Here is a 25060-nt window from a genome sequence, read left to right as displayed (position 1 = left end):
GAGGAGAGTTCTACTCTGTAATCTGTGGGAGAGTTAATGTTGGTTATGTTCTTCGGCTAAAGGTTGAATACGTTACATCAGTTGTAGATTAAACAAAAAATCAACCCGAAGATGCAATGCATATGATATAGTGGTTGAGAATCGGTAACTCTCGAAGGAATTAACGTATAATTACAAGAATGTTAAAGTCTTCACAACAAAAATCATCTTGCATCAATGGTCAGTCAAAAGAATTAAAGGAAGTTTCAAGGTAAGAGGAACTTCACCTTTAAACAAAAAAAAACAAAACAGGACAACTAGCTCGTTTTTATGGCTGTTTATTTGTGATACTTTGATATAATAAAAATAATTGTATGTTTATTCACTCCTTAAGGGTGGGTTGTAACTCAGTTGGTTAACCAACTGGTTATGGGACCAATGGTTAACCTCGAAAATCTGAAAGTAAACTTCCATTTTGTGTAGTTTGACTATGGTTTTGTGTATTATCCTAGGAAGGAGCATTAACGTACAGTAAAAACCCCATTATCTGGACTAATTGTTGTCCTTAGGCATTCGGATAATCGGAGATGAGGGATTATTATACATATTATTGAAAAAATTATCGTGAATTTATTTATAGAGGAAACTCGGCAACATAAATGAATATTCATTAAAAATAAATAAAAAAATGGACTAGATTCTTCTTGAATATTTAATTGATTTCATTTTGGCTTTGAATACTCCGTGCTTTCATTCCTGGGACGTCCAGATAATCGAAAATCCGTCAAATTTTGTAATTCGTTGCTGAGTAGTTTAATTATAATAATTTTTATTCGTGGGATAGCAGCAATTATTATTTATATTATGAACAATGTGAACCCTTTTATCTTGATAAATAAATATTGAGCGATTCGAAAATTCTGTTTTGCCCTTGGATATATTTCCAATTCAACGAGTTCTAAAAAGTCTCATCTTCATCGTCCGTTGAGTTAAATTCACGCAGATTCTCCCTTTTGTGTTATTCATTTACACTTTTCTCTATTTATTTATGATATATAACATTCATCATATGATGGATATTTCTTAATTTGGGTTAGTTTATACCATACTCTCCAATTTTATATATGTACATGTATCTTGTGCATCCTGGCATAAACCTTGGTTAAACCCCAAAAATCGGATGGTAAACAATTCGACAGTTAACCATTTGGTAGCTCTCGAAAGTTCTGTCATACAACAACCCAATGAACGATAACCAGCGGTAAACGAAAACCAGAGTTTAACCAACTGACTTACAACCCACCCTTAGACATTTACAATGTATAGGACAAGTCAAATGAACCATAGAAGAATCAATTTTCTGAACTTATTCTACGATAACACCCCTCGAAAATCCTGTAGTAAGTTTTCGCATTCGTTCACCCAAATTCTCAGGTATTTTGGTAATATTAATTGATATTAGTTGTAGCAATGGCGTTAATGACAGTAACGACATTTTATGAGTGCCAACCTTACTTCGTTCTAGCTACAAAAACTGGAGAAAATTATTTCATGGACAACCGAGTGCTAAAATAAAAGTGAATGAAGTATAATATGTAATTCTCTGTCAAGAATAAGTTCATATCTTCTTCAATTAAAGAATTTAACAGTTGAAACGTTTAAGTTCGACATTATCGGTTTATTCTGTAATTGGCACGATTTTTGAAGTCGCTCCATTATACAACCATCCCACTGAAAGTATCAACGAGATGAATCAGAGGCTGAGGTTAGTCAGCGTGCCCGCCATACCCTTTATTCAGTTAATATCGAGGCAATATTTCCGATGTGAAGTTTTTCAGTTAGCCTATACAGCCCGGGTCCAAGATGGAGAGCAGGGGCTGAAGCCATGTGAGCGTAATAACTTGATAGGGTCCGGGGGATTGAAAAGCAATTTTCCGCGTCCAGCGGCGTTTCAAGGAAAACCCCCGATCTATCGCGCCCCGTCCCGTTCCGAATTTATATTTGAATATTTCCCGTAGAACAGTCGTCCACCGGATGAAATATCTCTTGCGCGTTCTGTTTTGTTTACATAATTCATCAGTTTTTCGTCGTTCCTTCAACGTCCGACCGGATGAATTCCTCGTATTTCGCGAAAAATCGTTTGCTCTGTCGGTATTCGATAAAATTTACAAATTGAAATTTTTACGTGGTGGGAAGATCGTACGTTCAAGCGTCGGGTGGTTTCTTGCTTCGTTCTCTGTCGTTTTGGATATTCTAATCTGCGTTATCTTCTGCCAATCTACATACGAGGATGTATTGATATCTAGTTAGCCTAGATCAGTTCCATGCATAAGAAAAATATTGCGTAAACATAGCAATGAACAATAACTCATTAGAAGTGTCAGTGTGAATTTCAAGGTCAAAAAAGTAAACCACAGATATTCAATAAATTGAAAGAAAATTGTGAAAATCGAAAAATTGGTATTTGAAAGGGTTAAGAGGTAAGCAGATTTACGAAGATATGTTTAATACCCTTGGTTATCAATGTCCTTCTTATGCGAACGTGAAAAATTGGACTGCAAGCTTCAAAAGAGGTAAATTTTCCACTGAAGATGATGATCGATCGGGAAGGCCAGTTTCTGTGTCAGTCCCCGAAAATATCGATGCAGTTCATGACATGATTTTATCAGACCGTTGAATTGGGCTAAAACAGATATCTGAAGCACTGAATATTTCATACGAACGCGTTCATCATATAGTTCACGTCAATTTGGAAATGAGAAAAATTTCTGCAAAATGGATCCCGAAATGATTGAATGTTGACCAAAAGCGTGCAAGGGTAGAAGCATCGCGTTCGATCTGTGCTCGATTTGAAAACGATGTAGACTTCTTAAACCGAAATGTTACTATGGATGATATGGATGAGACTTGGGTACATTTCTACGCTCCAGAAACAAAGCAACAGTCGATGGAATGGCGACACTCTGGTTTTCCAAGACCTAAGAAGTTTCGAGTCTGAAAATCTGCTGGAATAGTTCTTGCTTCAGTTTTTTGGGATTGCCATGGAGCTATCGAAAGGTGTTTTGTTTTTGCAGGACAACGCCCCTGCATACAAATCTCATGTTGCCTTACAAAAAATTCGTGATTTAGGGTTTGAATTACTAGAACACCTCCCTTATGCACCAAACTTGGCTCCATCTCTTTCCTCAACTGAAAAAAAGTATGAAAGGTTGAGAATTTTCTTCCAAGGAGGAGGTAATAAAAGCTGTTGAGGTCTGGTTTGCAGAGCAAGAAGAAAAGAAGAAAGGTCTAGAGACGTTGCAGGTTGGCCGTTAGTCTTAAATGTATCCAATTAAGAGAAGAATATGTTGAGTAATAAAATATTTGGACATTGAAATTTTGTTTGGTTTTATAGTAGGCTAAGAATTTTTCAATATATCCTAGTATAGTATTCCAAACGGTACCGACTTTCGTTTTTGCGGGGATTCTTATAAGTATCACGCTCGGTATCACGCGTTCATTATCTACTTTAAGAGCGGTAAAGTGGTAAATTTCCTTTACCATTTGTTCTTTTTGACCTCAAGAAATGTCGAGAATCTACTGTTAAATTATTTGTACGAGTCAAAGACCAACCTGTATAGATCATAATTTGATGCGGAAATGATATTCTGAATTATCGATCGAAATCAAATTGACGTTTATTCGGCCATCAAGATTTGATTCTCCGATCAAACTTTGCGAAACCGGGGATAAGGGTAAGTAACACATTCGCTAGTTACTGGAAATTATCACAGCCACAATCTTCATATTGAATTACGAGCTGAGTCAGTTGAAAAGTAGTCATTTTCACGGGCGAGATCCAAAACTAAGCTATGCATGCAAATTGGATATAGGTACTCGGAAATCACTGTTTTAATGTAGGGTGTAGCCTCATCCCATTTTTTTGCAAAAAAAAACATTTTACAACCTGAAAAGGACTTCTTTCAAAAAATCCTCATACCTGCTGATCAAAAATGAAATTCTGGTATTAAAAAAAAAAAAATTTAAAACGGCTGGGTCGATTCCTGTCATAAAAGATGGGCTTGGTCACCCTTCAGATGAGCACCAACCTTCAAAATTACACTTCAAAAGATTCAAAATTGCGATATATCTCGTATCTAAAACATTTTTCCGAACAAATACATTGTAATCACCAAAGAAACTGCAGATGATTTCTTGTTCGAAAGCATAAGTTAGTTGATCACTTATTAATCATGAAATGGCTGAGATATCTATTTGTTTACATAATGAGCTTTTACTACTGAATGGCATCTTTTCCATTCACATAAGAAATTTTATCCTCTCTTCATCTGGAAATTATAATACATCTGAAACAAAAAATTCAGAGCAGAAAACGAGGAAGAAAAAGACTGTTATCCATAATACCGTTTCAATGCGTACAAAATTTTGAGAGCAATGTTTTGTATTTTTGTCCAATTGGTCAACTACCGTAAAATACTCGTCATGCTTGCTTAAAAATTCCATGAACCCATTTACTTTAATGTGTATGCAAAATTACAAAAACCACAATCAATAATGAAACTTTCCACCGACAGTCATCTCTTGATGACAACTGTTAATCTATCCCAACAAATTGAAATGACCAAACCGCATTCCTTCATTCTATTTCTATATTGTCCACATCGTATTACAGATTGAAGAGGCCAATTTAAATATTTGCAATGGCAGAGCATTAATCGCGCGAGTAATGTAAAAGGTATGGTATTTTAATAAGGTTAAAATTAAATCTTATTCCGCTCATATTTACATACATCCCTATATAATGGAAACAGGTTTTTAACGAGGGACCATCTGTGTAAACTTTGGACCAATCGATTGAGCTTATTACCAATTATTCCATGATTTCGATCGATTTAGATAACTGGCCAATTTCTATAACTTAACTTGAAACAATCAAGAAATTAAATTTTTTCTGCCTACAGGTATTTGCAATCGGATTTCTCCTTCTACTATTGTTTTCATCCCATATTTCTCTGTTTTATTCAATATGAACCACGAAATGATACAACTTTCTAATCGTGACAAGAAACCTGACAACGTGCAACACATAAATGATACTGATACTCATTTGTGAAGGAATATAAAAATTTTCTTATTTTGTAATTGGAGTTGGTGGCAGTTGATTTTGCATTTTTACTGATTATTTTGCAACTTGCTAGTAGACGTCCTTTCTACTTATTTCCACATTTGGTTGAGGAACATGATTTGAGTATAAAGATTTTTTTTTAATTTTTCAATCTGTTTTGTTTTAACAATATATTATAACTCTAGCTCACATTTTGACTAATATGGGATATTTCTGTTTCTTTTCCACCCTGTTATAATTAAATTCTTCACAAATTAGAGCTTATTTCCTTCGACCCAACCAAATGGTGGAATTAATTACTTCGATGAATATCTAGAAATTGTCACAACTCCCGGAAAAGCTTCCAATTAATTCCAGTCGAGAATTTCTCGTCAACGGTCGAAAGTTGATCATTTTGATTGCATTCCGAATTGAACTCTGGTAACCCTTACCCCTGTTTTGGTGTTTCTGAGGATTTGGAGAATTAAACGTTTCGTCCTTGCCAGGGAAGAGTTGTCACTTGTCGCTGCTAGTTTCAGAATAACTCCAGAAGATAGGAAATTTTCCATCACGATTAGGAATCCTTGACAACGGCGGCAAATTTCAATTTTTGAATTCTAATGCAACCTCGATGCCTTGGATGACATTCTCAATTTTCATAAAACTGCCTTGCCAACAACAAAGGTCCTATCTGCAAAATGTGATTAATGTAATATAATATAATCAAACATCTACTAACCGGGAAGAGATAAATTAAGATTATGTTTTGCAATCAAGTTCTCTTATTCGACATAATATAATATATGAAATGTTTGTTGAAATACTACGTGCTGTACAGGGTGGGCAAAATTGGTGATACATGAAATACAACCTTTTCAAACCAACGACATAGAGGAAAATGCTTGGCACATTATGGTCTTCCTTTTTCGAGAAGCTAATACTGCCATAAACTGCATTGCTCTTTCTTCTTTTGTTTTCAAGTTATAGGCCAAAATTTAAATTTCAACTTTTGTCATTATCTCCGTTTCTGTTCGTGCTAGGATGTTGAAATGAAAACATTATAGAGACACTTTTTTGCCAGCAATCCAGTGGCGTACTATGATTTTTTCCAACAGGTCGAGCTATAACATGAAGATATATTTTTCTTTTGAAAAGAGTAGTTTAAAACGACTAAGCAACACTGAGGGTGATGTCTGATATATTTCTGAAATGGAAAAAGAATGGCGATTCTTTCTAGGTCAATTTAAACGACTGTTTCCATAAGAAAAAACAAAACTTTTTGTTGAAGCTCAGTAAAAGTACCTGTTGGCAAAAATCATAGTACGCCACTGGTTTGCTATAAAAAAAGTGTCTGTATAATGTTTTCATTTCAACATCCTAGCTCAAAGAGGAACAGAGATAATGACCAAAGTTGAAATCGCCCAAATTTTAATTTTGGCCTAAAATTCGAAAACAAAAGAAGATAGAGGAATGCAGTTGCTGGCATTATGAGTTTCTCGAAAAAAGACGACATGAATGGTACATTCATTTTTCTCTATCTCGTTGGGTTAAAAACTTGTAGTTCAGATATCACCAATTTTGCCCACCCTGTACAATAAAAAGAAACAAAAACCCCGGATTTTCTCAAAACCTAAATTTTGCAGATAGGACCTTTCATGTTAGGACGGCAGAATAGCATTCGTCATATTTTACACACACCCATTTCGGAAATTCGCTAAAATCTGAAACAATCGACTATAAAATAATAATGAAGATAGTTAAACGCCGGAAAGCTATGAGAGATAACAAAATAAATCGGACTGGCAGAAATCTTTATTTTGTTATAAAATTCTAATGTTATCTATGGATTGTGAGAGTATAAACTCTAATTATGCAAACATATTTCTAATAACTTTTTTCAAGCTAAATTTGCATGGTTGAGACAGATACATTCATAAAATGTTCTGATTGAAAAAACTTTGGAAAGAAACCATTGTTCCTATAATTCCAAGAAATTCAATTGCTATATCTAGACAAAGATAATCTTTTCGAAGAGAAATATCAAATAAATATAATCTAATCATTTACTATTCATGAATGTTGGCAGTTATGAATTGTGAATGAAAATCATGACATCATCTCTTTCTAGTGGCGCAATCTTATGATTTCTGCAATGATTAGGGGAACATTGTTCTTATAATAATGAATATTTATTCTAACTGAAACATGATTCATTTATGTTACATTGGTTTTGTTTTCATCGTTTTAATATTGTTTTTTATTTTCAGGTAAGTTGATGAGGCTATGAGTGTGCATGAAATTCTATTGGGTGAGTAAAGAACAGGATTTAAAATCCTCTTATTGAAATTATCCTTGATACCCTATGTTTTATGAAGGTTAAGCGACAAAAAAGCTGAATCATCTGGCGTAATTTCATTCCATGAAATATTTGCGAACTTCAACGACTAGAAAGAATAGATCTTCGACTACTTGTATGATATTGGCCCTTCATTGTTCCATAATTTTGATTCGAATCAAGGATTCAGATATCGTTGGAAACCGTAAATATTCTTTAGTTCTGAAAAACGAAGTAGCACCGTGAAAACATCCTAAATTTGGAAATAACCGTTTTTGTTTGTCAGTATTGATATGCCAGAGTAAAGACTGATTTTTATCATACCGTTTTTGCTTCGTGTGGTTGGGTGCAAAAGAAGATTGTCTCCCGGCGGTCGATCATTCTAAAGGGTGTTTCAAATTACGCGTTTTTTTTTTAAATCAATAAAACACATAATTTGCAATCGTTTTCAAAAACATTTTATTGGTAATTGAAGTATCAGTTATGACATTTATGTACGAAAAATAATATCTGCCAAATGGCCTCCTCTTGCAGCTCTACAGACGTCTACTCTTTTGTTTAAATTTTCAATGAAATTTTGACCTAATTGAGGCTCTAACTCACTTATGACACGAATAATTTCATTCTTTAGTTCAGGAATCGATTGTGGATTATTCTTATTGACCTGGCTTCTCACATAACCCCCAAAGAAAAAAGTCCAACAGTGTCAAATCACATGATCTTGGTTGCCAATTGACATCAGCGTTTCTGGAGATTATTTTTCCAGGAAATTATTGTTTCAATAAATCAATTCTGTCATTTGCAAAGTGAGGTGTTGAAACCAAATGTCCTCTTTATCAATATTCTGGCCACAAAAATTGGATTATCACAGAACCGGTCTCTTGAAATTTGTTAATAATTCAACAGTGCTTTGAGATGGACGATAATGTAAACCATAAAATTCACGTAATTTTCTAAAAACACTTTTCACAGAACGCTGATTTTCATGAAATAATTCAACAATTTGAACGCGTTGTTGTATCGTGTACGGAGTCATTTTTATAAATGCCGTACATCGTACTTTTTAAATGTCAAAATACCCAGACGAATTCGGTGCGCCATCTATATTTTATTTATTCTCAAAAAAATCCGCGCAATTTGAAACACCCTTTATATTGAGTAGTCATTCTGTATTGAGCATTCATGCTGTTTTGAGTTTCCTGCGGGTTCAAGAGTTTTAGTTTGCTCTACGGATAATCAGAATGCCCTTACAGAATGGCCTTACGTCCAGTATTCTTGTTTGAATTTCTCAGTCCTGCCAATTCAATTTTTCTCCGGATCTGTTCTGTACAGAGTATTTAACGCTCAGAGACTATTCTTCTTGTCGTTTACCTGGTTTATGTCGAGTAACAGAACAACCAGTGGGACTTATGTCAAAGAGGGGACGTGTAGCGAGTCTAGAAGTCAGTCATCCCTCCGTAGTGTTAACATACGGAACCTCAGCTACAACCCCTTCCTGGCCCTTTTACCCCTGTTGCGATCAGTGCTAGCGGCAGCGAAAGCCTGTTAACCACTCAAAACATGCACATGAAACAAGAAAGGAGATATACCTCATCCTATCCGAGTTATACCTCTGTTGTGGGTACGATACTTGGCTGGTGCGAAAGCCCGTTGAGAGCAGACAACAGAGCGGAGAAAAGCCTCCCACCGCCGTGCCTTGTACCCCGACCAGCAAACCAGAGACACCTCGTCCTGTGAGAGTTCTGCCCCTGCTGTGAGTACGATTCTGGTTGGTGCTAAAGCACCAGCAGAAAAGCTGAAAATATTCAAAAGAATGGCTGGTTCTCCGAGGAAACGCCTTTACCAAAAAATGTGATCTCGCTGATTAGATGCGCTGCATTTGTGATATGAAAAGTTACATGAAAACAGTAGTGTTCGACTCCGTGGGTGAATGCTCCGCCATCTTGAATGTTGCTTGTAAACTGTTTCTGGTGAAAGGCTTCATGAAGCGGGTGATTTTCTGTGTAAAAGACCCGTTTTGCTCTCGGATACGTGCTCCATCAAACATTCAATATCCAAACAGACATCTGAAATGAGACGGATGCGGAGGCCTGAGTGGATATGCATAACAGGAATCACCTTGCAAGGCACAACCAAGAGCGATGTTAATCGAACTACATCTCAATTATATCGGAATCCTCGTTAGACAGACGGATTATTCCTGGAAGCGCAATTACTGCGAAAAACACTTCACAACTGACCAATACCATCCGTCGACCCTACCGGTGGATTTGATCGGCCAGTGAATCCAGCCCTCTATACGGACAGACAATTCATTATTGCAGGAACGAAGTATCGGAAAGATTAATTAAACTCCGTGATTACTCTGGCTGTCCCGTGTATAATTAAAGACCACATCGGGCTCATTTCCATAGGAATCAATCGGAAACGTTTTCGACGCCCACTTGGTACAGAGTATGATAACTGATGGAATGAATTCCGACTTAATTGAATTGTTGCTGATTTGGGCTTGTCGTGTCAGTTTTTTATCGAATTGTCGTTAAGAATGTTCGGTTAATTAGATTTCGAGTACTGCGAGCTACTTGTTTCTACCGATTCGATATACCTGGAGTGGTAGAGCCAAAGGGTGCCTCCCAAAAAAAAAAAAAACAGCCAGTCAGGGTCCATCAATTTCCTTCGAATGCGTACGGAATGTGTAATTGATTGAACGAATTAACTTCTTCCTGAAATATGAAAGATTAAAAGAGTCATAAGTTAATGAATAAAACAGTGATATATTGCGTGTGCAAAAATTTTGGAAGGGTAAAGTTTTTATGTGGAATCCAATAGAATGCAAATATACATAATTTGCCTGGCTTTTAGTTGTTATGCTAGCAAGCTATGAGAGCCAGGAAAAAGGGTTTTTCCAAATACCTGGAAAATCGCCACTCAGCCAAAATTTTTAGCATCTGTTTCTATAATTGATGAAAAATATCTTAGTTGAGGAGCCGACGAAGCTAAATCGGGATTTACTCTAGCATCGTTGAGAACTTGTGGATTTTGTGGGGAAAGCGTCTGCAGGTTCTCAAAGATGTATGGTGTACATACTCGAGCTTGTCAGATTGAGATACCGTATATGCCCCACGTGTCTTTGATAATAAGTTCATGTTAATCTGACAGTTTGCGTGGTGGGGCTGGCCGTACGGAAAAGTTGAAAATGGCAAAAAAAAACTTGGTGTTGCAGACGTGTTGACCCATTAATCTGACAATAATCAAGGGGTATTCTTAATGTGACAGTTTGTTTAAATATCTTTTTTCCTGTACCTCTAATCCTTTATGTATTTATTATGGAAGTTTCAGAGAATAGAATTCTATACAAGTTTTGTCTGAAGCAATTTTACATACTCTTAACCGTTTTAGAGTTAGAGGGCGATAAGGGCGATGAGCTTAGCCACACATGCGAAAGGCCAAGGTCAATATTTAGAAACCCAGTCTAATGTACATACATCGCCATATATGTATCTCGAAAACTTTCAAACGTAGAAGAAATTGCCTCGGACAAAATTTGTAGAAAATGTTATGCCCTACAACTTTTATAATGAATGCGAAATCAATATGGAGCCCAGGAGAGGAGATAATTCAAAAAAACTTATTTTTGTGACATTTATGGCCAATTTTTATTGTTTCGGCTTGCTTAAACTGTAAGATTATATTTTTCCCGTTAATCTTGAATCATTAGCTTCAATATAACAAAACAAGGTACTTTTCAACATGTAATTAACCACATATATTTCAATCTGCCACGCTCGTGTATGTACAATGATCGTTTTTTTTATATTCTGACAGACTGCACTATATACAAGTCTAATTTTCGGTAGAGATACACCTTACAGGGTCCAAGGTATCTCCCCTTATATTAATCTGACATGCACGAGTAAATCCCGAATTTCCCTCTGGGGCTCCCCAACTATCTGTGCCGCCTAACAGAACTGATGACGATGATATAAAATGAGGACTGATTTTCAGTATGGATTCCGAAGCTTTGATGATTCATTGGATGCAGTGGATGCTCGTGTATCAAAATGTTGAATTCTGCAATTTTTTATTATTACTAATAATTTCATGAAAATGTTAATTAATTTATGAAAATTTTAATTCACTTCATTCAGTCCTATTACATGTTTCATAATAATCTGCTATTTGTCATCCATATTTTATAACGAAATCTCATTCAAAATAAATTTCAGCTGGTCCAAACTAATATTATTTTCATGCTTTTGATATATGTTTGATTCGGTACTTATAATTCAATCAAACATGTAAAACTTTCATGAAATTGTTTTGAAATAGTATTCGCACTAATTTCTCGATCAGTTGTGACTGTCCGTCGTTTATAAAATTGCACCCTTCTTCTTTCAAGATACGAACTACTTCGGGAGTGGATCATTGGAATAAGTCTCGGAGTTGGTCAGGTTGTAACTGACATGCAATTCGACTTGAACGACTATCGATAAATCGTCTCGGAATATCCGTAGGTAGTGGAAGTTGACTGAAGGATAGAATTCAGTTGGGCGTTGTTGGAGTAGACCAGAGAGCGAGGTCGACGTTAATTGAATTCTGTGTTTGCGGATGCTTATTACCAAATTAGCAACGCTTAATTACCGATGTGTTTTATTAGTAAACACAACTACTCGCTTACATTAGGCCGCATTAGCGTTCAAAGCTCCGCACTTCTGCCAAATCAGCCTGTTCTATTTGGTTTACTCGGCTGAGAGGCTTTAATATTTTTCTGGCTTTTCAGGTACCCCATTAGGGCGAAAGATAATATTGCGTTTAATCTATAGTGTTATACACTTTTTACAGAAAGAAAAAATTCAAGTGCCCTTGAAGTCCCTTCTGCATAATACATGGTGAGTCTTTGACTCGTAGAAATATTTTAACAGCAGATTTTTGAGGTCGGAAGAAAAACTTTTTTCCTTTACCATTTTTTCCGAATTGGCTCGGTTTGAAAGATACATGTTGTTGAACAACCAAATAAAAATGTTATTTTTACTTCTATTTCATTAATGAAATGAAATTCGAAATATTGGTCTTCATTTACTTGATGAATCTTTTTCTAACACAAGATATCACCCACGTTCTCCAGTTTTCTCATTATGACCATTACGTACCATAAAAATACCAAAAATTCAAAGAACCCAACTTTTGAAACTGAGTTGGACGCTATCTAACGAATATTTGAACGTTTTGTAAAATAAAACTACTTATGCTTCATATTTTTTCGTATAATGATGTTCAAAAATCAAAATGTATCTGTGAAATTTTACAAATTGGGTACTTTGGCTGAATACAACTCTTGTATGTGTAGTTATTCTGAAGGTGATTTTGTTTTTCCAGGGCTGGCACAGCTCATTATGAAAACTTGAAATGGCTATATCTTTTTATCAGGGCTGAATCGGAAAAAATGGTATAGGAAAAAAGTATTTCCTTTGACCTCAAGAATCTACTCTTAGAATATTTGTACGAGTGAAAGACTGTCCCTGCATAGTTGCAGTGCTTTGATATGATATGATAACGAAATCTATATTTATATTGAGGTTTTGTGCTTCGCTGACTAGACGAAGATTTCGATAATAATCAAACTGATGATATTTCAACCAATTGCTTCAATAATTCAAAGCCAGATGTTCAAATATGAATCTCATAAAAATAATATTGTTACCTGGATGCATATCTCAAATTTCATTAAATAGTCAGGCACTTCCTTTTCATTCCAATGAGGTTGGATACGTGTTGCCCTGATGAACTCTAACGAGACGAAAACTATGGTTAGTAACCACTCATACAATAGGGAAAAAATTCTTGTGGAATACTTCGAAAACAATGCAGATTGTCCAGGTTAATTGCTATGTCTCAGAAATTGCAGGAATTAATTATAGGTAGGGTTTATGTGGACACAAAAAACAACCACAAAATGAAATTGACTAACGTCCGTTTACAAAGTGAACAACAATTCCAGACATTGTTTCAGTTAAATATGATCACGCTTATGATTCTACATGAATTATTGGAAATCTCTGCTCTACTCGTTATATATGTCCCCAGCAAACTTATTGCCCCTATAAAATATCTACTTAAATTATGCAGTGCGCGGAAAGAAAAATTATATTTGTTTTGATTAAAATTCATGCTTCATTTAATCATTACCTCAATTATTCCCCTGATGACAACAAATATGTTGGCGGTTGAATGATATTTGCCTTTCTTTTGCCAGCTTTTATAAAAATATTTGTTTGCCAGACCACGAATCTGAAATCCTGAATAAGTGCGACTAGGAATCAGGGAAAATACGGGATGAATCATAGACAAAACAGTTTTTTTCGTGCCTAACAAATTACTATACCACATGCCCCCAAATTTCAAACCACCAATATCGGATGTTTATAGCTATAAAACTTGTCATCTTCCTTTCGCACAACTAATTAGCCTATACCCCCTATTTCCTGCTAGATTAACGACAACGTCATAATAAATTATCTTCGGTTTGTAACCATTTGTCACATCTGGAGTGCGATATTTATTTTTTCTTATCCTACGAAGATGAACGAATATCGTATTTAACAGATATTCCATGCAAGTAGCTTGATGATACAAAAAAAATGAATAGGACACAAAGTCTTTCAGATTGAAAGACTTTGACTTTCAAATCATTCATTCAAGTTTTCAAATATTAATTGATTTTCAAAAATATATTTGGTGTATTCACCGTGATAAAACTGTCACGTATTATCACATTTATAGAAACTACAAAAAAGTGGGATTTTTTTAGATTTCATGCTCATAATCCTCGTGTGAAACTACATATGTTGAAATTCTGCTCTAAATATCCAGTTTGGTATAATCAATCCTCTTAGAGCTTATTATATTATTATTATTATTTTATTTCCCATATAGTTAGTTCTAATTCGCAGTTTGCCTAAGAGTCCAAAATCGTATTAAAAACTATTTCTGGAAACCATTTACCATTAGTTATCCACCCCGTGGAAGATTCGACTTAAAATTCAGTTAGAAAAAAAAATAGATACTTGGAAACTTTAAGAACATTCGCCTATTATAGTTCAATTGAATCACTATAGATACAAAGAAACACATGATGAGAAATATTGTAGAAATATTTCAGTACTGTGACAGTTTTATACAGGCTGATTCATAACTATTTAGACATAGGCTAAAGGCAGATTATTTGAACCAAAATATGGCGATAGGACCAAATACACTTCAATAAAATATTACTGTGAAAAAAGATGGAGGGCGTTAAAGTTAAATTTTTTATAAGGGACAGAATAATATTTTCTTCGAAGTTCGAAAGTCCTTTATTAAAAGAATTAGAAAAGGCATAGAAGTCGGAGGAGGCCACGTAGAACATTTAATTTAAGTTTATTCTTTTTATGTTACATTGTTTTCAATTATGCTTTATTGTCGAAATAAATAAATGAAATAAATAAATCGTTACTTCAAATCCCCTTCCGATGCTTTGAACTGTTCAATTGTGTATTTCTTAAAAACGGATGAAAAAGTATACAGTGAAATTATTAGCAAAAAACGAATAAAAAATTAAACTCGCCCTCTATCTTTTTCCACAGCAATATTTTATTGAGGTATATTTGGTCCAATCGCCATATTTTGGTCCAAACAATCTGCCCTTAGCCTATGTCCCAATAGTTATGAATCACCCTGTATAGGAAACAGATGGAATATTTTTGAAGGTATGTGTGAAATCTCGAGCTCCATATCTAGATTAGTTCCAATTGAAAAATTGAAAGAGATAACAAAAAGTTATAATTGAAAAAACTTAAAACTCACTTTGTAATTAGGCATTCTTCATATTTCCTTCTTTTTTTTAGGTTCAATAGCTCTATGTCAGAATCGAATGTCGTGATTCGCATACTTTTCAATTGTTTTTTTTTTCTCGTTGTATGCTTCTCAACTTCTACAACCGATTCTTTTCAATTGAATCAAAAATATTTCTGTCCTCGTTCCCAGTGCTCTATCGCAAAATGCTGCAGCTCCATTCATTTATTCCTATTTCCTACTATTTATGTGAAGTTCAATGAAAAACGGAATATCTATGAAAATTAAAGACATACTTGTTGCTCTCACATTTCTATTCCTCTCGAAAACCGCATCCTGTAAGGTATGTTGAACTCCTGGATATTCTGCCACCATAAATTACACCACTAGGATTTAGAAGAACTTCATACATCATTTAGCAATGGTTTCAGATGTTTCTCAATTTACAATTCATCACCATCTCACCTACACGGACTATTGAGAAGCACGATTATGTATTCCCGTAGAGTCCTTTGAGCAGCTTATTCTTAATGACCGCTATTTTAGGTTCTGTAACATCAAATTAGGCATGTCCAGGTGTTCTAGGAGCGTGACTAAAGGTTCCCACACACGAACTTTTGAAATGTGCGCAATATTTCATCCATACTATTCCTAATATTCACGAAATGGCCCGATGGATGTAATGAGTACAGTTAATTGAATGTGAAATATACTGCTTTGGGTCATTTTGCTATTAATAGGTGTTTCATAAATATTTTGAGCACCAACAAATTCGAACTCATACATTAATTATGTCGATTTACACGATGGAACAATTTCAGAAACCTCGTAGTTGTTACGTTTCGAAGTTTTGTTACATGTCTGTATACTGATTCAGTTAACCAGTGAAAATGAAAACTATTATTTTTATGATTATTATTAGTTCAGCTATTAGCAAAACTTCGAACTATCGGATAATGTGCTATAAAAAATTGAGGATATGCCGTCATTTTGTGTTATATTATGTGTAAAATTTTTGCAGGGGTATCTGAAAATAAATTCAAAAAATTGTGGGATTTGTCGGGATTAGCTAACTCGATGAATGAGTAAGTGGTACTTCTTATAAATTTTTTTCGATATCACCTTCCCTTCAAAGATACAGCTCCTAGTATAGAGAATTTTGGGGAGTTATTTTTTACGTATTCTGAAAAATACCGAGTAATATAATTTAACATAATGCGAAGAAGTGCGAAAATATTCTTCGCACTGTAGGTTCAATCCTTTCATCTCATTTTTCGAGCTTAAAAATAAGATATGACCTAATTTTAGGGTGTTTTATTCTATGGTGCACTTATTTCGTGAACTGGAACGAAATGCTGGTCTAAACTACTTGTATGTTTGTATTTCCTGAAAGAAAAGTATCGAGTGCATAAAAATTCTGCAGAAAATTGTTAATTCACAATTTATTGAAGATGTCTACAAGAACCAAATTCATCAAATGTTTTTCTCATGAAAACACTATTTGCAGAAACCTCAGATGCGAAAGACTACTTGAAATTGTTCTATATATATATAGTGCTTCTCCCCATTGTGTAAAATGTTTTTCAGCACTTAAAAAAAGATGAAAAAGAATCATCAATGTGTTAACGACTTGTTTTGATTAAAAATACCGTAATGTATTCGTTACCTTATCCAATTCTATAATAGAATCATAAAAACATCGTGTAATAAAAACGTGGGTTCCAACTTTTTGTACTTTCTGTCCTTACTGGTCGAATTTTTGCACCATTCGACAATAGCTGGCTGAGAAGGTACTCACGACATCAAAGAAAAACAACTTTTCTCTCAGTTTCAGCAAAATTTCTATTGTCTATTGATTTAATATTCTTTAGTTGCCACCTGTCAAAAATTGACAGTTCTTAATATGACAGCTGCTAAAAGAGCGGGCTATTCAAAATGAAACCTGTACCTCACTAATCTATTTTTTACTTATGTGCTGAAAATTTATAGTAGATTCTGATAATCCAGTCTGTATTCCTAAGAGTATGGTGCATGGGAACTAGTTTTTTCTTACAGCCTTTTATCGGGTCATGGGATTTTTAAAAAACCAAAAATCTGTTATGATTCTTATGGGATGAAAACGGATAAATTTTCAATCAAATGTAAATACGGAAGCATTAAAGACAGAACTGAATGAGTACAACTATTAACTTGTCTCTTTAATAGAACTTGGGGAAAGCTGATCCCTTGATTTGGGTTGTTGAGAATTCAGGTAACCACAAATATATGTGAGATATCCAAAGTAGGAATCTCAGTCCGCAGCAAATTGATATATAAATAGAAACGAATTAAATACTCTGCAGTTAGTTGTCTGGATTCAATCCAGAATGGTCCCAGCTTCCGTTCTAAATGATCCGACAAGAAAATCTGACGATTTATTGCGGGGATGGATTATTTCTTGAATGTAGTGTCGGAGAGACCGCCCACAGTAAGTAAACTATACGGGGTGGAACTTTAAAATAGACAGAGTATTTCACAATTCGGTAAATCACTTATTCGACACAAAAATCTTTATGTTCTCGTTTACTGAGAATGTTGTTCTTAACTGGAATCAAATTATTAATTTTAATATTTCAACCATTTGAAGTTCATCCAGAAATTCCAGGAATATCAACTCCCTGACGAATTGAGCAATTTCGTGATTGGGACATCAATTCTAGCTCGAAGAAGTTTGGACATGAAAAATTTTTCATAAATTTTAACCGATTCTTCAAATCATAAAACATTTATATAAACAGTGTTTCCTTGCTGAGTAGGGTATATTCGAGGGTATATTCCTCCTTGTTAATTCCCTACCGGGTAGGTATATGAACTTCCACTAACAAATTTTCGGTAAGGTTATAAAATTGTTCGAAAAACTTTGCTGAGGACATACTTAAGCTTTCGATTAGGACTACCATGGTTAAGTCGTTTTATAATAGATCCGGATACATTTTTTTGAATATTTTAAATTCATTATTCCATTTCAAAGAATTACGAGAACAGCTGTTAAAATGATAATAGTCTTAAGGAAAGCTTGCACAGTAGTCACGTTTGTGTAGAAGGAATCCGTCAAAATCTTTTCGTTGAAGATTTATGTGTTTGTATAGGTGCCACGAAAATTATTTATGAGGGGACCCCCTAGTAGTGAAGCACTGTAGGTAGAAGATCTATATTTTCAAGTTTGGCAAAAACTTCTCTAGAAATTTGATGAGTCATAAAATTAAACATAATATAAATCACTAAGTAGATGTTACACACAGAATTTCTTTAGATTTCATAACTTTTTTATTAAGGGTTGAGAATAACAACCCCTTATGATTTTCTTTCAAAAATTGTTTTCGTGGGATAGATTTTCGAAAACTAAAATTCTCTTATGGTTTCCCATATAATTCTGGAGAAAAAACAGTCTCTTGCAGAATTTCGATACAGTCGATACTTTTTTCGGAATAAATAAAAACTTACAAGCAATATATAATACGAAGGTCTATGAGGCAGAGATTTGATGCATGTATTTTAGCAGGAGGTATTCATTCTATGGAACACTTATATGATGAAATGGAATGAGAACTGCTTGTAAGTTTGTATTTATTCCGAGAAAAGTATTGACTCTTCCGAAATTTTGCGAGAGACTTTTTTTCTCCAGAATTGAATGAGAAACCATAAGAGAATCTTATTTTTCGAAAATATATACCACGAAAACAATTTTTTAAGAAAAATCACAAGGGGTTGTAATTTTCAACCCCTAATAATAAAGTTATGAGATCTAAAAAATTTGTGTGAGTAACATCTACTTAGTGCTTCATATTATGTATAGGTCTATGACTCAGTTTTTTGGAACCCGTGAAAAAAATTTAAAACAGAGGCTATATCTTGGAAGGGAAGTAGATTTAAAAAAATTATAGGAACCACCCCTGCTTATTTTCATCGAGGAATCATCTCCCTAAGTCCTTCCCATTTGTTTACAGACACCCTGTATTAGAACATCAAATAATATGCCGCGTTTTTAACAAAGAAAATTGGGAGCAGACATGAAGATTTCTTTTCTATTATCAAATAATATTCCTTTCAATGTGTTGCCATCGTTTGAGACCAGACCACCTTAAGTTTTCAGTTCGTCCCTGTTCTCCCGCATTCAATTTATTCACTACGATGAAATATTTATGTTTTGGGGATATTCAGGGATCCATAATTGAATTAATCTATTCTACGATACATCCGGTTTCAATTTACACAATGGACTTCATGAATCACCGAAAAATAATTCGGAACAATCAATTTTTATTAACATTCAATTATTTTCGGTGCACAATGGCATAGTGGGCACTGCCAAACTCGTGTTGAGTGCTTAAACGAAATGAATTTCTGTCATCAGATTATGGAAGTGACTGCGAATTCGAAAACGAACTGATTATTGTAGGAGAGTCGTGGGCATATGCAATATGGTTCATTTGAATACAAAATAGACCATGTCAGTTGAAAAAAATTGCTATTTGAAAAACAAAGTGAAGCCTACGAATAAAATAAAATCCGAGGGGCGCATATCAAGAAAAAGAAATTTAAAAAAAATGGAAACAATGACATAAATTTTGTTGTAAGAAGAGTAGATACTGACCACGGTTTCGGGCCTATTTGTCCTCGTCAGAGCCTCACAACTTCCAGATCGATGGACAGTATTTTATCTGGCAACATTAAAGCAAATTCTGCAAATGGATGCGTTGCTAAAGCTTATGAAGTAAACAAGAAAACATAGTTGCAAGTTTCGTAGATCTAGGTTCTATTATTTTCTGAAATATATTACTTGAAGAATGTGTAGTCTGATAAAAGGATTAATTTCAAGAATCGGTTCGAATATTCTGGAGATTACAGTTCTGTTTGTTTAAGCTTTTCACATCTGCCTAAGTGCTATGATGTTTTCGTTAACTCTACTATTCCGTAAAATTTCGACATAAATATGACAGATTTGAAAGTTTAGATGCAGCTGTTCGTTCAAGTAATGATTTACGAATCCGCATTAATGTACTACTCAAACGAATGAAATTTTTATTCATCTTAAGTAGTCAGTTTAAATGACCAACGTATAGTGCATTAGTGGCCTAGATAGTCATAATTTTTGTATTCGGTGTTTGTTTCTGGATTTACGAAGCAAAACAAACATCAGCTCTAAAAGTCTATTCCTCCGAATTGTTAATGTGCCTTCGTAGCGGAGTTGAATGAGTATTTTTATGGTAGTCGTATAATGAATATAACAGAACACCCAGTTCGATTCAACATATTGTTTATCCGGGGTTTTCAAGATTTGACTATTATACCAAAGTAGGATAGTCTGAAAGATAGACTAAGGTATGTAACTGCCTTCACAGTGATTAAGTGCGACAAGTTCAAATGACTTCTGTTATATAACTTTTGTCCATAAATGCCTTCTAGCTTCCATATAATGTTAACGCAATTTAATTCCTGTCAATTTGCTTAGTTTCTGAGGAAAAAACTTAAAAATTGCTTTTCAACTGCTATCTATAGGGAGATGTATCTACCAATAGGGTGCTCAGAATTTTTTTCTTATGAAAAACCCACACAATTTTTTGAGAAGCAATCACCGCTCATATTTTTTCCTCATTTATTCATTATTTCACTCGATCTTTCTACGTTTTTTTATATTTTAGCAGAGCCAGGAGAAATTTGGACAGAGGCTTCACTGATTTCATATAATTGGACGACAAAAATCAATTTGGGGCATGGGAATACGCTTGAAACCATGCCGCTGAGGAACCTATTTCGTTCTTGGGGCTAGTTTTTCTGCTCGACCCTTTTACGAATGAAATCACTCGCTTAATGATCAATTAACGAAATTATCCAATCAGTCTTAATTGGAAACGACTCAGTGTGTTCTACTCAACCAACGAACTGAAATAAGGCCTTTTTCATTGATTAAAATCGACTTAATGAAATCGATGTGTTGTAAAGGGTTCAGAAAATCTATTGATGGAATACGGATCCTGAATTTCGCTAAGAGGCTCTGAAGCAACGCTAAGCCCGATACGTATTGGTTCTCCACTTCTTGTGAAAAAATTTTGTATAATATGTTTCCAACTCGGTTAGATTTCTTTCAAATCCACGAATAAAATTCACACTTCTCACATATTCACAAAAATAGATAAATGTTAACTCCATTATTTCATTGTCCGCATACCCTCAAAAAGTAGCACTTAAAAACGAACAATTCCACAAGCACAACCGTGTCGCAATTCTGTTCCGAAGTGGCTAATGGCAAGGTTATTTTCCAGATTGGTATACTAACAGCGATCAACGGTTTGACAGTTATTCGATTTCTAAAAGGAAATCACTGAAATCTTCTCATTTCTGAATATATTGGAGAAGTAGTAATTGAGAATAATTGAATGGACGTATAAACATCATAATTGGATGCGAGAATGATATTCTGAATGATAATGACTGAATTACCGATAGAAAACAAATTGACGTCTATTCGTCAATCAAGCGTTGATCCCCCGATCAAACTTCATGAAACCCGGAGTGAATCTCATCGAACCGCATTGATAACTGCGCTAAAAGGAATTTCTGGGAAAATGAGGTATTCCTGAGCTCTATCTTCTGTCAGAAAACTCATCTGTGAGGACACCCTATCATTTAAAATATCATTATTATAAATTATTATCCTGATTTTACTACTTACCAGTAAATGAAAACTATTCTGTTTTCGAAAAACAAAAAAAATTTAATTTTGACATTAGAACTCCAATTTAGAAATATACCTGTGGCCTGTCCTGTACCGATAATGTGTTTATTGAATTGGTGTTCAGTGCTTTCAAGGCATTACGTATGGAAATAGTGGCAGAAAATCACATGAGCAGTACGATCAATGTTAAGAACGCTACGACGATTTTAGGCGTCGTCGTTCAGATGTTTGTAATTATTTTCGAGAGCACTTTAGACACTTAATTGCATTTGCATCTTGACAGTTTCTTGCCTGGTCGCCATGTCAGTCCGCATTAAGGTAAGAAAGATGTATAAGTGGGCTATGAATTATTCATTTTGATACTCTATTGTTAATTGGGTCTACGGTGACGTGATTTTTGAAATAGATTGTTGAGCGTTCTGAAATCCGTTTCCATTAACTTCATCTCGTGGATTTTCTAGCGAGTATTTTCCTAGAAGATTAACTCCGTCTGTTATCACTTAGGTTGAGTCGATTTATCTATTTTGAAAATTTTAGGAGATCCATGAATACTCAATGCTATATGCAGGGTGAGCCTTTGACTCGACAAATATTTAAGCAGTAGATTTTTCAGGTCAAAAAAAGATATAGCTATTTGAAGTTTTCATAATGAGCTGTGGCCTCCCTGGAAACAAAAAATTATCTTCACAATATCTAACTAAATCTGTGACATTACACATCTGTGGATCTTTCAAATAGAGTTGTATTCAGACAAAGCACCAAATTTATCAAATTTCACAGATACTTCTAAATTTTTCAACATCAAATTACTCGAAAACGGCGCATTATACGAGAGAAAAAAAATGAATACTTTTATTTTACAAAACGTTCAAATATTGAATAGGTAGCGTCTAAATTTTTTTTATATGGTTTTTCAACAGCCTATATCTTATAAACCGAGCAGATTCGGAAGAAAATGGTAAAGAGAAAAAGTGTTTCTTTTGACCTCAAGAATCTACCGTTAAAATTCGAGTAAAAGACTCACTCTGTAGAGTCATCGCTATACGACTATTAAGATTGTAGTAGATTATTGCTTTTTAATTATGTAATGATATTAAAGAGTAACGAGAAGCAATTTATTTCTGACAGGGAATTTTGAATTTTATTTATTATTATCACCGCAGAAAGCCAATGAAACCAATGGGGTATATTCCTTAATTTCAAAATATATGTCATTAAAATCCTTAGAACTCAAATATATCGAAATATACTTTTCTCGAATTTTAACATATTGCGTTTTATCTGTATTCACTTACGAAAATTCAGAACTGCTCTCTTATGAACATTCTACGTCATTTTCACAATTCGGCAATGCCCATCGAGTTAATAATGGTCATGAAAGTTTTTTAATCATCATAGACTTAACAAATATCAAGTTTGTTGATCACATTTGACAAGGAAAACAAGCAATGCATAGAAATATCAAAGAATCACACAAAATGTCATCGGTTTTAGGAAGGCATAGACCATAGACATATTAAACACATGTGTTTTATAGGTCTATAGTATAGACACATATTACAGAAACAATTTTTTTAAATCTATGGATATAGAATTCTATATCTTCTTGATCAGTTCCACTGTTGTCGAATTTACAAAAATTACTAGACTTTACTAAAGGCATTCTACGTCACAAGCTTTTACATATTCGAATATTCACTAAGTTTCGGAGGGTATATTTCTGAAATTCCTGAATTTTGAAGCAAATCCTTTACGTGTTGGATAACTAATGGAAAAAGGAATCCATAAATAATCTTAAATTCGATTTTGGAGTTTTAGAAAACTTGCCCATTGGCATCATTCAATTCGTTGAAACTAGGGCAGTTTTTTTTAATAGAGGTTTGTAGATTTCATTTTCCATGAAATATGGTGTAAAAATTTCGAGTAGCTTTATAATTGATTTCGAAAAACCCACTAGTGTTCTGAAGTGGAATCTCCCGTATTTCTCGTGTATCTGCTAAAAACGTATGTTTAAACAGAGTCATTTATGTTTGGAGATATCGTCTTCTGACGATCCGTTTCCATTAGACTCAACTCGTGTTTTCCTCGATGTTTTCGCACCTACGTAGGGAATTTGGAGTGTTTGTCTTATATCCTTTGTATAATTAATATGGGAGATGACGAGTGACGTTTTAATGGTTGTTATTATCTAATTCATCAGCGCTAAGCGCTTTAATGGGGTCCATTAGAGAGGAATTGTAAGAAATTGCCCTTTGTGCAAGAACGTTACATTCAGGGATTCTGAACATCTTTGTTATAAGTTTTGGGTGACGTAGAAGTTTTTCATTTGATGATAAAATTTTCAACGCCATTGTTAAATGATTTCTCTCTATCAAAACAAATCACAAACTATGTTTAGATCGATCTTTATTGGTAAATTTTTCGAATTCGGGAGCAACAAAAGTTTGATTTACATGATAGAATTCGGACTCGAATAAATGCAGGGTCTTTTAAAAGATCTGCATCGTGCGTGAAAATTCTCTCATTTTTCTGATTTCACAAATGTTTTTAGGTTTTGGTCGTAAAATTTCAATAAATATTAAAAATCTCAAAGGGCCCAACAAATATCATACAATTTCGTAATTCACAGTCCCTTTTATTATTGTGTTTTCCTATATTTATATGTCGACTTTCCATGTCCCATTTCAATCTCCCAATTCTCTATTGAATTAATAGTTTCGCAAAAATTTAAGGGATGATTCTTCCTAAAAAAAATAATGTGGGTCTTTCATATTTTTTAGAACAGCGCCTATTTATTTGTTCATATATTAGGATCATTGAAAAATTAATTTGTGGTAGTCAGTAATGTCTCCTGAAAAGTTTTGATGAAAGTAAAAGTTTTCGAGAAAAATAAGTCAACAGGTACGTAACGTGAGTCTTACATCCACGAACTTAAATTTTCAAAGGCGTAAATCATGCTTTAATTATAGGGGAATACCAAAAAAAAAAATTATTGATGCTTTCTCGCTCCCATAGAATATGTGCTCAATTTAAATTTTGGCAGCTTCCCATGTCAAAGAACAAAAAAATGGAATTAGAACGCAGTGTGTTAGTAGAA

The 25060-nt window shown here is 34.3% G+C and overlaps 1 protein-coding gene across 4 annotated transcripts in view; it reads left to right on the top strand.

The window, feature by feature from the left end:
* LOC123310084 (LIM domain only protein 3-like) overlaps window positions 1-25060 on the top strand; it is a 107354-nt gene that overhangs the window by 32660 nt on the left and 49634 nt on the right. Inside the window, exon 1 of one of the 4 annotated variants that reach the window (XM_044893461.1) lies at window positions 7351-7391. The exons of 1 other annotated variant lie outside the window; for it this stretch is intronic. In XM_044893461.1, coding sequence (XP_044749396.1) covers window positions 7377-7391 — 15 coding nt within the window. In that variant the 5' untranslated portion in view covers window positions 7351-7376. Of the gene's footprint in view, window positions 1-7350; window positions 7392-17615; window positions 17716-22248; window positions 22282-25060 lie in introns of those variants that run through there. 2 more of the 4 variants (XM_044893459.1, XM_044893460.1) reach the window with 2 other exon arrangements.

Source organism: Coccinella septempunctata, chromosome 3, assembly GCF_907165205.1.
Source record: "Coccinella septempunctata chromosome 3, icCocSept1.1, whole genome shotgun sequence".
Classification (NCBI taxonomy): domain Eukaryota; kingdom Metazoa; phylum Arthropoda; class Insecta; order Coleoptera; family Coccinellidae; genus Coccinella; species Coccinella septempunctata.
The sequence above is the reverse complement of the archived record's forward strand: the minus strand, read 5'-3'. Positions and strand labels throughout refer to the sequence as shown.